The 16,833-nt window shown below is 36.1% G+C and overlaps 5 protein-coding genes across 5 annotated transcripts; 3 read left to right on the forward strand and 2 right to left on the reverse strand.

Moving 5' to 3' along the window:
* Window positions 1–831: 831 nt before the first annotated feature.
* On the reverse strand, window positions 832–1,391 carry RO3G_14345 (uncharacterized protein; the record flags this gene model as incomplete). The annotated part of the gene is made up of 2 exons (XM_067668929.1): window positions 832–849; window positions 999–1,391. 2 exons carry the CDS (start codon window positions 1,389–1,391, stop codon window positions 832–834), a joined length of 411 nt encoding a protein of 136 aa, XP_067525030.1.
* Window positions 1,392–3,194: 1,803 nt separating this feature from the next.
* RO3G_14346 (uncharacterized protein) lies at window positions 3,195–6,437 on the forward strand (the record flags this gene model as incomplete). Its single annotated transcript, XM_067668930.1, has 1 exon — window positions 3,195–6,437. One exon carries the CDS (start codon window positions 3,195–3,197, stop codon window positions 6,435–6,437), a length of 3,243 nt encoding a protein of 1,080 aa, XP_067525031.1.
* Window positions 6,438–7,403: 966 nt separating this feature from the next.
* On the reverse strand, window positions 7,404–12,836 carry RO3G_14347 (uncharacterized protein; the record flags this gene model as incomplete). Its single annotated transcript, XM_067668931.1, has 5 exons — window positions 7,404–9,935; window positions 10,046–10,142; window positions 10,342–10,396; window positions 10,565–11,155; window positions 11,315–12,836. 5 exons carry the CDS (start codon window positions 12,834–12,836, stop codon window positions 7,404–7,406), a joined length of 4,797 nt encoding a protein of 1,598 aa, XP_067525032.1.
* A 383-nt stretch (window positions 12,837–13,219) lies between these two features.
* On the forward strand, window positions 13,220–14,870 carry RO3G_14348 (uncharacterized protein; the record flags this gene model as incomplete). Its single annotated transcript, XM_067668932.1, has 3 exons — window positions 13,220–14,593; window positions 14,741–14,749; window positions 14,799–14,870. The coding sequence occupies 3 exons, from the start codon at window positions 13,220–13,222 to the stop codon at window positions 14,868–14,870; spliced, it is 1,455 nt and encodes a 484-aa protein (XP_067525033.1).
* Window positions 14,871–16,122: 1,252 nt separating this feature from the next.
* RO3G_14349 (uncharacterized protein) lies at window positions 16,123–16,659 on the forward strand (the record flags this gene model as incomplete). The annotated part of the gene is made up of 1 exon (XM_067668933.1): window positions 16,123–16,659. A coding segment is annotated over one exon (537 nt), but the record flags the coding sequence as incomplete, so codon positions are not given.
* Window positions 16,660–16,833: the final 174 nt, after the last annotated feature.

Here is a 16,833-nt window from a genome sequence, read left to right on the forward strand (position 1 = left end):
ATTATAGATAACACTTGCTAAAGTACCTGAATATTAGAAGAACGATCACAATAGAAGATATCAAGCCACTCACTCAATAAGATATAAATACCTGCCTTCAATTAGAATAATTTTTACTTTAACTTAAACTGAAATAAAGATCAGTCTCAAAAAGTACCCAATCTGTTTCTCGATCTTTGTTTCTACCTTTTTCTTTATCATTTTTACCATTATACAACACTCATTTCTTCCTTTATACTGATCATCAGAGTTTAACATATTTACATTCTCAAGTGAATCCCAACAAAATGATGTTAAACTGGTATGAATCTACTAGCCGACCTGTCGTATTTACCCCATTAAATACTTATTATTCGTATGAGATTACTCAAATCTTATATAAAAAATAACAAGTACTGAATACATAATATTATATATTACATATTCTCTAAGATTCATTTACAATATTAACCATATACAATATTTATATTATTCAAGTTCAATACTAAAATTGACCTTGAACTCACTTCGGTCCCTGAATAATTTTATTTCCTATATAAAGGCGTAGTTTGATTAAATGGGTTCTCTCTCTCGTCTTGAAATCTAATAAAGAGGTTACATAGAGACTCGTTCACTAGTTTTCAAGCACCATCTCCTTTTAATTCTCAAATTTTTATCTGCAAATATCTCACGACCTGCTCGCTACGCTCACTTAACGGCCGCCATCGCCTCATGGCTCGGACCCTGACTCTCCCCCACCACCCACACGCCCACACCATTTAATTGAGCGTTAATAAAATGCAATGTTATTGATAATAATAATAATATTGTTTATAAGGCAACATGTGTGTTTTAACAGTAATAATAAAGCTATATATAGTGATCAGATGTAAATTGATTGGGATTATCGTTGTGATATTAGCGAAGTAAAATTTCAGGATAAACAATGTTTTCAGTCTTAGTTGAATTGACGCCTTTTTTTTATCAAACAATATAGAAAGCCCAGATACAGATGTTACTCTTGATAAGGCGACATATAGCTGGCCATGAGTAAAAACGGGTAAGCGAAGATCAACTCCAACAATTTTAAGGGATTGCCCTTGTGATTTGTTGATAGTCATTGCAAATGAGGGCCTTACTGGAAATTGCTTTCTAGTCAAAGTGAAAGGATACTCATTTTCAAGAGTAGACAGAGTGAAACGTGGAATTACTTCAACACGGCCATCAACACCTGGTAGTTTCACTTTCAAAAGAAATTTGCCAATACTCAAGACAGTTACTCGTGTGCCGTTGCATAAACCTTTTTCTACATTGATATTTCTTAATATCATGACAGGCATACCAACTTTTAATTCTAAAACAGAAGGAGGCAGTCCATGAGGATTTAAGCTTTGAAGGTATTCAGTAGGCATTTGGCGGTCCTCAGAGCCAGTTGAGTCTTCTTGAGTAACGCGATCAACAGCAAACAATGAAATTTTGTTGCCAAGCAATTGGTCTAAAACATATCTGTTGATCTCGTCCACTAAATCATTTTTTGGTGCGATAATAGTCCTTTCTTGAAAAAATTCAGGATCTAAAGTTTGCTCCATAATTTCTTTTGGATAAATTGAATCGACAAACGTGGTAAGAGAGTGATATTGCGCAATATAACGTGGCAAAAATATTTTTCCATTTAGAAGGGAATTATAAGATAAACTACCAATCCATTGTGAAAATGATTGGTCAATAAGGCTGTTAAGGATACATAAGATTATAGTCACTTTATTTTAGTAAAAGGAATCTCATATGATCCTAAATAATATGTTGACATAGCTTTGGAATCATTTATAACATTATTCCCAACACAGATCAATAAAAGACTTTGATTAGATTTTTATATTAAGCTTTATTCATATTAACTTCACACAGTCAAATGATAGCATGGTTGTAATATAGTTTATTGATGATATGAGCATGTTGAATAAGGAATGACAATTACTTACCGGATCATCATTAAGTCACGCAAACATTTATCCTAACTGAGATATTATTATTAGCCATAATATCCAATCACGGAACTAGAGGATTTTATATTCATCCGTACCGTCTCCTAAATAGTCCTGCATCCAGAGTTATCTGAAACCATCCCAATAGCATAATTAACAATACAAGCTAGGAACAGGCTAAACTAATAATTAGAAACAGTAATCATCTATTCTGTCGAATTTGTTATGTTCTGGTAAAGTAAAAGAAATAACAAAGATAAACCAAAAGAATACTTTTTGAGACTGAACTTTATTTAAGACAATCTTAATTGTTAAAAAGAAAACATTACAAAGTCTACTATTTATATTCTTCTAGCAGTTGGCGGGTAAATGAGTAGTTATGAGCGTAGATCCAATCATTGACACTTTTGATTGAAGAATGATCACTGAATCGATTATGAAAATTTTTAACTCGTTGTTTTTATAGATCTTATTGTTCTTTAACTGATCTGGGAGAGTTGTCCCGTCTTCATTGAGAGGAAAGATATATTTATATGAAATGCCTCCAGTCATATCAAAGTTGACTAGGTACCTGATCCATTATTATTCATTTACAGAAATGATGAATAGTAAAGATCATGACTTATTTAGTGTTCATGTTTACTTCATAGAATGAATCTAATAGTGATAGTTTTATATATAAAAAGAAGAAGAATATATTTTATTTAATAAAGATTTAAATTATTATCTTTTATCAATTTTAATATACTTCTTTTAGTTGTGATTATTCAATGTCCGTTATGATCAGACTCTGTTCTACAACAGAATTGATCATAAATCTGTCCTAATTCTTTATCCGTATCATGTCTATAAATACTCTCACTTTTTACATGCAGAATTTATCATATTCAATCTTAGTTATCTTAACTTAATAAAGAGATACCAAGTTCTAACAGTATTTCTTTATCTTTGTTGTTATTGAGATATTTGGTACTTATGATGTAAAAACAGTAGGAAGTCAATAGCTAACAACTACTATTTATTGAGTAAAAAAAGGAGAGGAACTAATAATTTAGAATGAACCCTGGATTATATCGTCTGACTATTAATTGTATAGTCTGACGTAGGCTGGACTGAGATCAATAATAAAATAATGAATAAAGACATCATTAATGACCAAACACGACAGTTATACTACTTTTACCTAAAGCCCCCCTATCCTAAACATTTTTTACTGTTAATTACTTGCAAATGAATTCTACTGTTGAAAACTCTGGTGCTAATACTGCTGAAATGAATTCTATGGGCGCAGCAAATGATTCCAATGATTACTCTCAAGACTTCAATGAAGGTTCTTCTTTGTCTTCTGCTGGTATGTCTATTCAAGATGATTCCGCTATGGTGGTTGATTCTGGTTCCGATTTTGTATCTTCTTCTGTGGTATCAAACAAGAAGGAGGACAATGTTGCCATTAACCTCACGCAACTGCGCAGTGAGATGGATGAGCAATTGAAGATGTTTTGTCATGTAAGGGCTTCAGGTGATGATGCAGCCATTGATGAAGCACTTCGAGGAATAGACAAAACAAAGCGCAGAATTGCAGCAATGTTGGAATGTCAATCCTTTTACAAGAAACTTGACATGCATCAAAACCCCACTGGAGGTAGCAATGCGGTTTCTGCTGGGCTTTCCTTGTCTCATAGGGATTTGCCTAAATTTCAGTTGGCTACCAGTGTTATCAGACCCTTTCCAAATGAAGAGGTTTTTGAATCTGTGGAGCACTTCTTGACAAAATTTGAAAACATCATTGAGGGTTCCTCATATCAGAGTGTTGAGCATGTTTGGAAAAAATCTTTACCACTTTGTTTACCTTACAGTGACAATGCCTGGGTAAAGACCGAGCTTAAGAGATGTCGTAATTGGTCCGAAGCAAGACAAGCATTCGTAGGTCATCATGGATCAAGCATGTCAAGTAGCTATTATAATGACTTGGTTTTTACGATGACGATGAGCAGCAAGGAATCTATTAGTGATTACTCTAAGAAATTTCTGCAAGCTGTTTTTTATGCGGGACTTCCTAAGGATGATCCACGTATCGCTGATCATTTTTTGGCATCGTTGACGCTACCTGTCCAAACTATCATCCGAATGACTGTGACAAGAGTGGAAGGAAAACGAAGCAGACCACACAATTGGACTGTCGAGTACTTATCGCAAGTGGGACGTGATGTCCTTGGTGACGATAACAGTCTGTATGCTGAAGCCACTGCTATGATTCCTGGTGCAAATCGGGTAAAGAAGCAAGAAGGTGTAGATCATGGGCTTGCAAGCAAGCATCGCATTAGCAAGCCTATCAAGGCAAACAAGTTGGCCAAGTCTTTCTTCTGTTCCCATCATGGAAAGAATGGCACTCATAACTCCAAGGATTGTTACAGCCTGAAGAATAGAGCTGAGAAGAATACGGAGAAAAAAGAAAACAATTGTTACAAGTGCCACCAACCATGGTTCAAAGGCCATGTATGCAAAAAGGATGAGACTAGAAGAGTTCTTGCTGTTTCCAAGGTAGAGAAACAAGAAGAGAGTCAAATTGACAAGGCCACTGCTGAAGTCGAGGCGATGATGGAGGACTTGAGTTACGATTGTAAGTATCCAAGTAAAAGCAAGAATAAAGCATGTAATGATAACAGTGCATTTAACTTATTGACTCCTATCTTTATAGAGAACACAAAACTTATTGGTTTGATTGATACTGAAAGCGATGCAAGTTTCATTGATGTCATTTCTTTAAATAAAAAGCTAAAAATCAATAAAGTTAACAAAATTACTGGTTCCTATAATTTTTTGTCTCATAATAATGAAATATCTCGAATTGGTGTTACTGATCCGTTGCAATTTAAATACGCAAATGGTATTCAGTTTAAACATTCATTAGAAGTAATGAAGTTTAACAAAGAATTCGAATTTGATATTCTTCTTGGAACTGATATCTTGCCTAAAATGAATATTGGTTTAACTGGTGTAGCATTTAAACTTGATGGTGAACACTCACACTCTGATACTACAGCCAATGATAATCTAATTCTAGATAATATCAATATTGATCGTGAAAATAAACATGAGCCTGATAATTCGCCAGCTGGTACTCCCAATCAAAGGGCAGAATTTTTCAAAATAATTAAAGAGGCCATTGATAAGAACCAGAGCATTCCTATTGAATCTTCATGTCCAATGCCTGAGTCCATTATCCACCTTCCCACTAAAGAAGGCGCTACGGCTTATAGACGGCAATATCCAATTCCGCACGCTTTAAGACCAGTATTAGACAAGCAAATAAAAAAATGGTTGGAGACTGGTACCATTATCAAGTCCAAAATCAACACATCTTTTAATAGTCCACTCCTTCTCGTTCCTAAGAGAAACAAAGCTGGTGAAATTGTTAATCATCGTGTGTGCTTGGATGTGAGACTGCTGAATAAAATTTTACCTCCTAGTTTTAATTATCCTGTTCCATTGATTAGAGATATGTTCGATAACCTGGCTGGTAAAAAGGTGTTTACAACACTTGATTTGTCTAATGCATACCATCGATTCAAAGTTGCACCTGAAGATGTGCATAAATTGACCTTCACACATAACAATGCCCAATATTCTTTCATTAAAGGATGTTTTGGAGTAAAAATGCTAACTTCCCAATTCCAAAAGTGCTTAGCAACCCTATTTGATGGGATCGACTGTGTACAAAACTTTGTTGATGACTGTATTATTGCTAGTGATAGCTATGAACAGCATGTAAAAGATGTGAAATTGGTGATTGATAAGCTGACCTCTGTGAATTTAATAATAAATCCAGAAAAATGTGTATGGTTTCAACAATCAGTTCGACTTTTAGGCTTTGTTGTAAATACGACAGGCACTAAAGTGGATCGTAAAAAGCTAACAAATGTTGAAAATTGGCCACTTCCTAATAAAAGTAATAAGCAAATCCAACAATTTATGGGTTTGATCAATTACTTTAGAGAATACATCCCAATGATTTCCAGAGTAGCTGAACCAATCACAAGATTGAGTAACGCTGCCAATGTGGAAGAGTTGTGGACTGATGAGCAAACAAACAGTTTCTATGCTTTAAAAAAGATCTTGCAGTCAGACATGATTTTGCATTATCCCAACTTAAATAAAAAATTCTATGTGGCTACAGATGCATCGTTATATGGTGTTGCGGCAGTTCTTTATCAAAAAGATGAACATGATCGTGACAAGTATATCAGTTTTATCTCCTCTTCGTTGACACCTTCGCAAAGACGTTGGAGTACAACTAAAAGAGAACTGTATGCAATCGTATTAGCACTCAACAAATTCAGGAAATTTTTATGGGGCAGGCACTTTACCGTTTATAGTGATCATAAAGCCTTAGTTTATCTACATACCCAGAAAATTGCCAATCCTATGATGATCGGCTGGATTGAGACATTTCTTGACTTGATTTTGATGTAGTCCATATCCATAGTATATTGAATAAGCTTCCTGACATGTTAAGCCGTTTGTATCCACCTTTACAGGATAGCTACAAACTGGTGGAGGATAATGTGCCAAGCAAATTAAATAACCGCAACAAGAAAAGAGATTGCTAAAAGAAAGAAATATAGCAGAGACAAAATTATTAATGTTCTTGCTACAAAATTGGTAGAAACTGAAGTGTTTTTAAGTATTTAAAATATGAAAAAGAAGAATTAACGAGACCGAACAATAGTTCTAAAGTCGAATTACTTTTATTAAAGAAAGATTCCAAGGCTATTTATATTAGTTTGAGCAAGACCTGAGATTAAATGACAAGAGATAGTTACGACCGATATGATTTGACATGTATAAGAAAAATTTTATAAACTGATGTAAATAATCAACTGTTGAGATGAAAGTGAAACTTGGCTGTTCAGGGCAGTTGGTAATTATCAGGATCTATTCTTATTCAAACTCATTTGTAAAGATTTAGCTTAGAATGATAAGACTGTTATCTTATTGACATGTCAAAACATGACATTGCCCCCTTCCAGGTTGTAATTATCTTTTCTGGAATTAATGTGGCAAGTAAAAAGATGTTTGTTTAACTGAATGTCAAAATGAGGTTTGAGATGTCAAGATGAGCTCTATTTGTTGTAAGAAATAGGTGCTTGGTAGGGTGAAGTCATATAACGTATAGTGGCTCTTTATATAAACATATAAAGTATAGTGTTCAAGAATGGAACAAAGCATTTAGGCGATAATAAACCCTAAACAGGAATTTATTGCTAAAGTGATGTTTGTCTGTAAATGTGACTGCGTACAAACGTGCAAATTGAAAAATATTAAGGCATGAGAAAAAATTCCATTTTTTACTATCCTTGTAAATATTTTATAATTGCGTTATTTGCTGGTAACATATATGTATAGTTAATGAAAGTTGGGTGGAAGAAGGTCAATGTGTTAACGTCTGTTTCTTTTAGAGTTAGTTACATTGCGATGCACATTTTTTCTTTTCTTGGTTGTATCTTTTTTAGGAACAAGTTGAACCTCGCGCGCTGGTTCTTGTTCACTTATACGTGACCAATACTTTTGGATCGGTCTGTAATCATGGAAATGACTAGCCGGTTCCCAAGTGTCATCTTCTTCTCCATAACCTTTCCATCGAACTTTATATAAGTAATTACCCGGTGATCCCTTATGGTGTAAAACTGCCTCAACATCGTATGATTCAGATTGATCAGTATTGGATAAGGATACTTCCTGGGAAATAGCCTTTATTTGCGATGGAGGTACATCTCTTGGTAAGAGTGCTCCAGTTGCATCAACCAACACGTATGAACCACCTTGAGTTTTTCTTTTGACAGTATAATTACCAACGTAGAGGGGATCACTTTTTGCAACACGGTTTACATTCTTGAGCGTGACTTGACTACCAGTGGGGATATCGGTTAGAATTCTGTGAGTTTGGTTGAACTTGTCTCGAGAAGCAGTTTGTGAAGTTTTTATTTTTTCACGAATGGCAGGTAAGACAGTGTCATTAAACTCGTTGATTCTAGTTTCTAACTGTTTCATTGTTTCAGGCGATTTAGTTTTGTCCAGCACGTTATTATAATCCTTGTTTTCATTGGGACGTCTTGCGAACATCAATGAGAAAGGTCGTGTGCCGTGTAAAGCTGTATGTGTATTGTTGAGGGCTTCTTGGGTACTGTCAACATACAAGTCCCAATCCTCAGTTCTGCCTTGTAATCTTTTGTGCAAAATATTTTTTGCTTTGCCAACCCATCGTTCAACTATACCGTTAGCTCGGGGATGATAAGCTGATATGAGACGATGATCAATACCGGATGATTCAACATACAGTCTGACGATTTCATTGACATACTCAGTACCATTATCACTTTGGATAATTTTTGGTCGACCAAAGAGCGATAAGATACTCCTTAATGCAAGTGCAATAGTGAGAGAGGATTTATCGGGCAAGGCTTTGAGTACACAATATCGTGTAAAGACGTCCACTACCAGAAGGATGTATTGATTACCTTGTACTGAAGTAGGGAAAGGTCCGGCTGTGTCGATACAGATGTGATCCCAAGGTGCATCAGCATAGATTGAGGTTAAGGGATTGTATCCGTGCTTTGCGATATTGAATTTTTGGCAATCAGGACAACTACGTATTATTTCAAGTGCATCTTCCTTGAGCTTTGTCCAGTGAATACCATCGCTATGTAAAGCTGTTACGATTGCTTGAGCTCCACGGTGTCCTTCTAAGTGTGTATCCATGAGTAGCTTTTGTCTGTCTTCTGGTGCTGGGGTCATCAAGTCAGCAGGCATCATCATTCTGGATGTAAGAATTGATTCGTTAGAATTGATAATTTGTGAAGTGACAATTGTTTTGATGGTTTTATTATCCCCCTCCAGCGTTTTTTCAGGTTCAAAAAGACGCGACAAAGCATCTGGCAGAATATTTTGAATACCAGGTCGATGGATGATTTTGAAGTTATAATCCAGTATAGTATCCAGCCAATTGATCATCATAGCGTTAGCTACAGGCTGAGTGTGGAGATAAGTCAGGGCCTTGTGATCAGTGTATAAGGTGAATGGGTTACCCCACAAAAATGGATGAAACTTCTTTAGTGCAAATATCACTGCTAATAGCTCACGTTTAGTGGTAGAATAATTCTTTTCAGATGAAGAAAGTGAGCGTGCCATGAAACCGATATATCGAGTCTCATTTTTGATAACTTGGTAAAGAACAGCACCAATTGAATAGTTACTAGCATCAGTAGCAACGTAAAAAGGTTGTTCTAAATCTGGATGATGAAGAAGTGGCGCAGAAGACAATAATGCCTTGATTTTTTCAAAAGCACTTTCTTGTTCAGATGTCCAAAGTTTATCAAGTTTACCTTCGAAACGTAATTTGTCCAAAGGCGCAGTGACTTCAGAAATATTTGGCAAGTATTTTCTAAAATAATTTACCAGTCCTAAAAAGCGTTGAATCTCTTTTCCAGATGAAGGTCTAGGCCAAGTCAAAGCGTTTGTAACTTTACGAGGATCGAGTCGAGACCCTTTGGCATCAACACAGAAACCAAGCAAGTAAACAGTAGACTGCGCAAAATGACATTTGTCTGGGTTAAGGATCAAGTTCACTTTAGTTAATCTCTGAATTATGTTTTGCACATGTGTGATGTGTTCCTCATAAGACTTGGAAAATATGATGATATCATCAACAAAAGCCTGTGCATAAGGTAAATCACGTAATACAATATTAATCACTCGCTGATAACGGGAAGCAATATGTTTCAATCCAAATGGACAACCTCTAAATTGGTATTGTTGACCTTCAAAAGTGAATGTGGTCTTAACACGATCAGGTTCGTAGATTTGGAATCGATGAAATGCTTGTCGAAGATCAAGAGTGGTAAAGATAGTTGATCCTTGTAATTGATCGAAAATCTCTTCAATCTTTGGAATAGGATTGTTGTAGAACAGTAACTGATTGTAGTTGACATTAATAAATATAAGTCTTAATACAAGATCATAATTAAAATAAAATAAAATATAAGTTTATTTAAATAAGATCATACAATCAATTCCAATTAAACATGTTCTTTTAGAATATGTATTGTATTCATGAGAGTTCTTTGATAAGAAGACGTATCAACTAAAATAACCAAATCCAATCCAATGTCAGGAATATTGCTAATCTTTCACATAATTGAAATAGCGCGTAAAATAACGTTATTCAATTCAGTGAGGAATTCCCAGAATAAAAGATAATCTATGACAGACATACAAAAGAACAAATGAAAAGTTTTCATAATCATAATTATAGATAACACTTGCTAAAGTACCTGAATATTAGAAGAACGATCACAATAGAAGATATCAAGCCACTCACTCAATAAGATATAAATACCTGCCTTCAATTAGAATAATTTTTACTTTAACTAAAACTGAAATAAAGATCAGTCTCAAAAAGTACCCAAACTGTTTCTTGATCTTTGTTTTTACCTTTTCCTTTATTATTTAAACCATTATACAACAAGGATGTCTATCGTTTGACACGAGAATAGAATTTAACAAGCGAGGATCGAGACAGGGTCGATGTCCTGTGAGATTACCAAGCAAGTCTTTCTTAGGTGCCAATGTTAAAGGAGAATTCCAATCCGAATTAGGTGATGCACGTTCAATAACTTCATCCTTTAACCAAGTGTCAATACATTCACGCATGATTGGTAGTAATTTAAAAGGAGTACGATATGGTGCACGGTAAGCGGTTTTTCCTTTAACAGTATCTAAACGTATAACTGACTCGGGTACAGTACAGAATGAATTCTTTGGTATTAAGGCATTTTGATCAACAAATGGTTTAATAGCATTATGGAAATGAGCTTGTTGCTCAAGTGTACCGAAAGGAGCTTTGTTAGGTTCAGGTGTGTCATCCGTAATCTCTTTGTCAATAACTGGTGCAAGATTAGGATGTCTGATAGCTAAGTTGGTAACAAGAATGTTCAACTTGTGCATTAGGTCTAATCCTATTACAACTTCAGTATCCAAGGAAAGAGGAAGGACTTCAAAAGAATGGGATGTATGAATAAGATTTTTATCATTATCACCGTAAATAACACTTAATGGAAATTTGGTTGTACCGAAACGTTTACTAACATTATCACTTGTAGCAAGTATAACGGAACCAGATACATTTCTATCAACTGCAATATTATATTTATTAACAAATTTTGTGTCTATCGAGCTAAAAGAAGAACCACTATCAACCAGGGCCATAGTGTTCACGTTCTCTATAGTGATAGGTACAATTAAAGAATGGTTAGTATTTTTAAATACTTCATTCTGTTTTGTTAATTTCTTACAGTCATAGCTAACTGGATAACCCTCGTCATCCACGTCCATCAAGTTGCTATCACCACTAGACACCTTGGAGGACGCCTGTTGTGGTCTAGCTTGAGGAGTGACGGTGAGGTTGGGCTTGTTACCATTGGAATTTGCAGTATCCAAGCGAACAGAACGGATGGCCTTAGTTGGACCATGATAAGGCTTGTCACGAGGACAGCGAGCAGCGTGTTCTTTGGACCAAGGGACATTACCCAAACATCGATAACAGTTCTTGGCAACAGACACAAATGATAAAGATCTATTAGATGCAGCAGAAGGAGTGATCACCGAGGAAGAGTTTTGCTTCAGCAAATCCTTGTACTTGTTGCATCTTTCAGTGGGATGATTGGCAATACCATGGATAGCGCAGCGGAACTTGTTCTTCATACTACCCATAGACACTCTTTTACCATTGCCAAGTTGGTTGTTTGAGGTTTCCAAGTTGTTTGGATTGTACTTCGATGCTTCTGTTCCCTTAGAAAGGAGAGGCGAGGAGGAAATTTTTAACCCAGATTCTTGACGGTTAGATGAGCCACTTTCTGAACAAAGGTTTGATGACAGGACCATTCGTGCTTTGGCAGCAACTTTTGTCACGGAGTCTTGTTGATCTCGACCAAGGTTTAGCAAGGAACGAGAGACCTCCTGACGTAAAAAGCCTGGTAAAGCACGCTTGTAAATGGAAGCGGTCCTGATGTCATCATCCCATTTGGCAGCCCTTCGAATACGTTGAAATCGATCTGTAAAGGCTTCAATGGACTCGGTTGGAAGCATTTTAAGTGACAGGAGCTGGTCCATGTATTCCAATTCTTGAGCTACGTCTTGTGCAGCATAGGTCTTGACAATGATCTTTCTTACTTCAGACCAAGTCAAACTACGCCCTTTTAGAACCTCGTTAAACCATGAACGTTGATCTCGGTTCATCTTGATTGGGACCAGGCGAGACCAACTCGAATCAACAGATAGACCATTTGACTCAATGATTAGGGAGAAGGTGTCAAGTAAGTCTTCTACGGAGTCATGTACATCGGCATCTTTTCTCCAGACATTACCCCTCCATTGCCAGACAGGAAGATCAGGTGGGATAATATGAGCCGACCGAGTGTTAAAAGCAGTATTTGAGAAGCCAGGACTGAAAACAGCATTACCTACGGGTGTAGGAGGAGTAATACAGAAAGCTTGAGCATCATCTAAGAACTGGATGCAGTTCTTTATATTAACTGCCTGTTCTTGGAGCTTGGTTAGCTCTTCTTGAGGAGCTCCAGTTACCACAGCACGAGCGATCTGTTGTCTAAGGTCTGTCAATGTAACCCTCAGACCCATAACAGCATCGATAGATGGATCTTCTTTTAATTCAAAACCATTTGAAGTGGTAGAAGCAGCTTCTTCAACGATAGCCATTTCTATGTCTTCACTGACCCTGGATGTCTCTTCTTCTTGTTGATTAAGGTTGCCTTTCTTATTAAGGGAGGAAACTTGAGTGGATTGATCGTTGTCAGCCATATTTTGTAATTTTAAACAAAAGTTCAGAATTCGTTAAAAAAAATGAAGTGTTTTTAAGTATTTAAAATATGAAAAAGAAGAATTAACGAGACCGAACAATAGTTCTAAAGTCGAATTACTTTTATTAAAGAAAGATTCCAAGGCTATTTATATTAGTTTGAGCAAGACCTGAGATTAAATGACAAGAGATAGTTACGACCGATATGATTTGACATGTATAAGAAAAATTTTATAAACTGATGTAAATAATCAACTGTTGAGATGAAAGTGAAACTTGGCTGTTCAGGGCAGTTGGTAATTATCAGGATCTATTCTTATTCAAACTCATTTGTGAAGATTTAGCTTAGAATGATAAGACTGTTATCTTATTGACATGTCAAAACATGACAGAAACGAAAAATGAACGTACCGATTACATGACTCCTCCTGAAGAAGAGAGAGACGCTATACTTAGAGAAACACATTCCTTTGGACATTACGGATACCAAGCAATAGTCAGAGACATTCATAGTCGAGGCATGCATTGGACTAATATTTATGATGAAGCAAAGAGTATTGTGAGTTCCTGTACCGAATGTCAGAAACATAACATTAGCAAGAGAGGCTACCACCCTTTGACTAACGTTATGGCTAATAGACCGTTTGATCACATAGCTATTGATCTTGCAGGACCACTTCCAGTGACGGATGAGGGTTACTTGTTCTTATTAGTTGTCACAGACATTTGTACAAAATATGTTGTAATCAGGGCCCTAAAAAACAAACAATCAGATACCATTGCAAAACAGCTAATTAGTATCTTTGGAGATTATGGATTTCCACGAATCATCCAAAGTGACAATGGAACTGAATTCAGAAATGCTTTAATGACAAGTATATCAAAAAACCTTGGAATAGATCGTAGATACTCTACTGCGTATCATCCACAAGGTAATGGAAGTGCTGAAGCTAGTGTGAAAATTGCATTAAATACATTGAGAAAGATGGTACAATCCAATAGTAGAGATTGGGATCATTATCTTCCAATTGTGCAACTCTGTATGAACAGATACATAAAAAATAAATCACTAAGCTCTCCATTCTCACTCATGTATGCTCGCAGAGTAAACTTACCTGACGACTATACAAACAAAGAAAAGTATCCACTCCCTAAAGATGTAATGACCATCAAAGAGCTTGAAGAACGAGTCAATTACATGGAAAATGTTATATTTCCTGCCATAAATGAAAGAACCCAAAAGATTAATGAGGAGTACAGTAAGAGATACAATGATAAAAATATACTTGTAAATATCCCCAATGGAACACATGTAATGGTTAGACTAAATAGTAGAAGTGGGAAACTTGCACCACTATACGAAGGACCTTATACAGTGGTTCGAAAGAACAAAGGAGGATCATATGAACTGAAAGATGAGCAGAATGAATTATTACATCGTAACTACACGCCATCTGAATTAAAAGTTGTCAACATGGATGAGTCAAATATCGAAAATGAATATTATGAAGTTGAAGACATTCGTGACCATCGCGGACCAATCGGTCATCGAGAGTTTTTAGTTAAATGGGCTGGTTATGGCGAACGTGCTAACACATGGCAAAAGGCCGGTGATTTCACAGACCTAACTATCATACAGAAATATTGGGATAAACAAGACGAACTGAAAAAGTTGGAACATGAGAGAGCTGAACACATTGTGAATAAAGCATCATCCAATTCCAAATACAATGAGTCCAATAGAAATTCCACACCTAAAGTGAGTGCTGAGAAAAAAGTACACTCTGTTGAGACAAAGAAAAGAACTCTTCCTACAAAGCTTAGTAGAGAAGAAAGATTGTTAAAGAGAAGGCTTAACAAGGAGAAAAAATAATAATATATAAAAAAAAAAAAATCACGGACAAAGATAGTCACGGTAAATTACCCCACAATTTAGCATGAAAATGATCTACCAAATTGATTAGACATTTCATAACGCATACCTATTCACTCTTATGCCGAATCAACAAGGTGCTGTTGAATCTGGTGGAGGATAATGTTAAGGATACATAAGATTATAGTCACTTTATTTTAGTAAAAGGAATCTCATATGATCCTAAATAATATGTTGACATAGCTTTGGAATCATTTATAACATTATTCCCAGCACAGATCAATAAAAGACCTTGATTAGGTTTTTATATTAAGCTTTATTCATATTAACTTCACACAGTCAAATGTATGGCGTGGTTGTAATATAGTTTATTGATGATATGAGCATGTTGAATAAGGAATGACAATTACTTACCGGATCATCATTAAGTCACGCAAACATTTATCCTAACTGAGATATTATTATTAGCCATAATATCCAATCACGGAACTAGAGGATTTTATATTCATCCGTACCGTCTCCTAAATAGTCCTACATCCAGAGTTATCTGAAACCATCCCAATAGCATAATTGACAATGCAAGCTAGGAACAGGCTAAACTAATAATTAGAAATAGTAATCATCTATTCTGTCGAATTGATCATAAATCTGTCCTAATTCTTTATCCGTATCATGTCTATAAATACTCTCACTTTTTACATGTAGAATTTATCCTATTCAATCTTAGTTATCTTAACTTAATAAAGAGATACCAAGTTCTAACAGTATTTCTTTATCTTTGTTGTTATACTACTTTTACCTAAAACCCCCCTATCCTAAACAAGGGCTACTACCAGATAGGCGCATGTTTTCTGTGAGCTTGAGCTTTTTTAGATTTGACCAAATTTCTATTAATTTTGCTAATGAAGCTTCGACTATATGATGGCGTTGACCATTCTTGACAACAGGTCCAATTTGGGCAAAGTCGCCTCCCAAGACAACAGGGATACCACTGTCATGTTTTGACATGTCAATAAGATAACAGTCTTATCAATCTAAGCTACAGTGACCCACAAAATTATCCCAATGTTTCGTGATTTTCTCTTCTAGAGCTTGTAGAACCATAGTTATTAAGCTACTGTACACCTTGTTATACATCATTCAATAGCCAATGTCATGTAGAAGCAAAAGTCGTGACGCAAATTCAGATTAAAACAGCGCCAGCGGAGATAGAGGAGCTAAACAACAAGCGGTGCATTGGGACAATTTTGTGGCACTTTTGAAAAAAAACGAAAAGCGATGAAATATCGACCTACAAGCTGTACAGATGTACCAAACTGTTTACAAATGCACATCGTATGACTCTAAGTTGATCTTTACTCATTGCTGAATTTTTAATCTCCTACTGATTTATTACTCGCCCATTATATCTCAACATGAAACAAGTCTCTCAAGATACAGTTGTTCGAGCAATTTCGTTACTTAAACAAGGTAAGTCGATTCGGGAAGTGGAAGGTGTTACTGTTTTAAGTAAGAGTACGGTTGGGAGACTCCGAAAAACCCATTGCTTTGGACTTCATAAGCCAAAATGTGGCCGACGCAAGATTCTATCTGCTGCTGATGAGCGTTATTGTGTGCGCCAGGTGACCAAAAACCGCATGTCTAGTGCAACAAAGGTGGCTAAGGAGCTAGAAAAAGACACCGGAAGAAAAGTAAGTGCCGAAACCGTGTGCAGAACCCTTCGCAAGGCCGGCCTTGGTGCGATTGAGAAGCCAAAGAAGCCTTTGCTTAGTGCTAAAAACATCCGGAAGAGGCTTTCTTGGTGTATGTCTCACAAGGATTGGACAATAGATGATTGGAAACGTGTTGTTTGGTCGGATGAGACAAAAGTCAACATATTGAACTCGGATGGACGGACCTGGACTTGGATTCGATCCGGAGAAAGCCTGAAATCGTATCATGTGAAGATGACTGTAAAACACGGTGGAGTGCCATTACTTATGCTGGGGTTGGTTGGATGTGTAAAATCAATGGTAACATGAATAGAACATTGTACAAAAAGATTTTGGAGGATGAACTGGAGCGTACAATTGAGTATGGAAACAATAAGCTAGGGCTAGAAAGACATCAGGTGATCTTCCAGCATG

Source organism: Rhizopus delemar, genomic scaffold, assembly GCF_000149305.1.
Source record: "Rhizopus delemar RA 99-880 supercont3.13 genomic scaffold, whole genome shotgun sequence".
In the NCBI taxonomy this organism is placed as follows: Eukaryota; Fungi; Mucoromycota; class Mucoromycetes; order Mucorales; family Rhizopodaceae; genus Rhizopus; species Rhizopus delemar.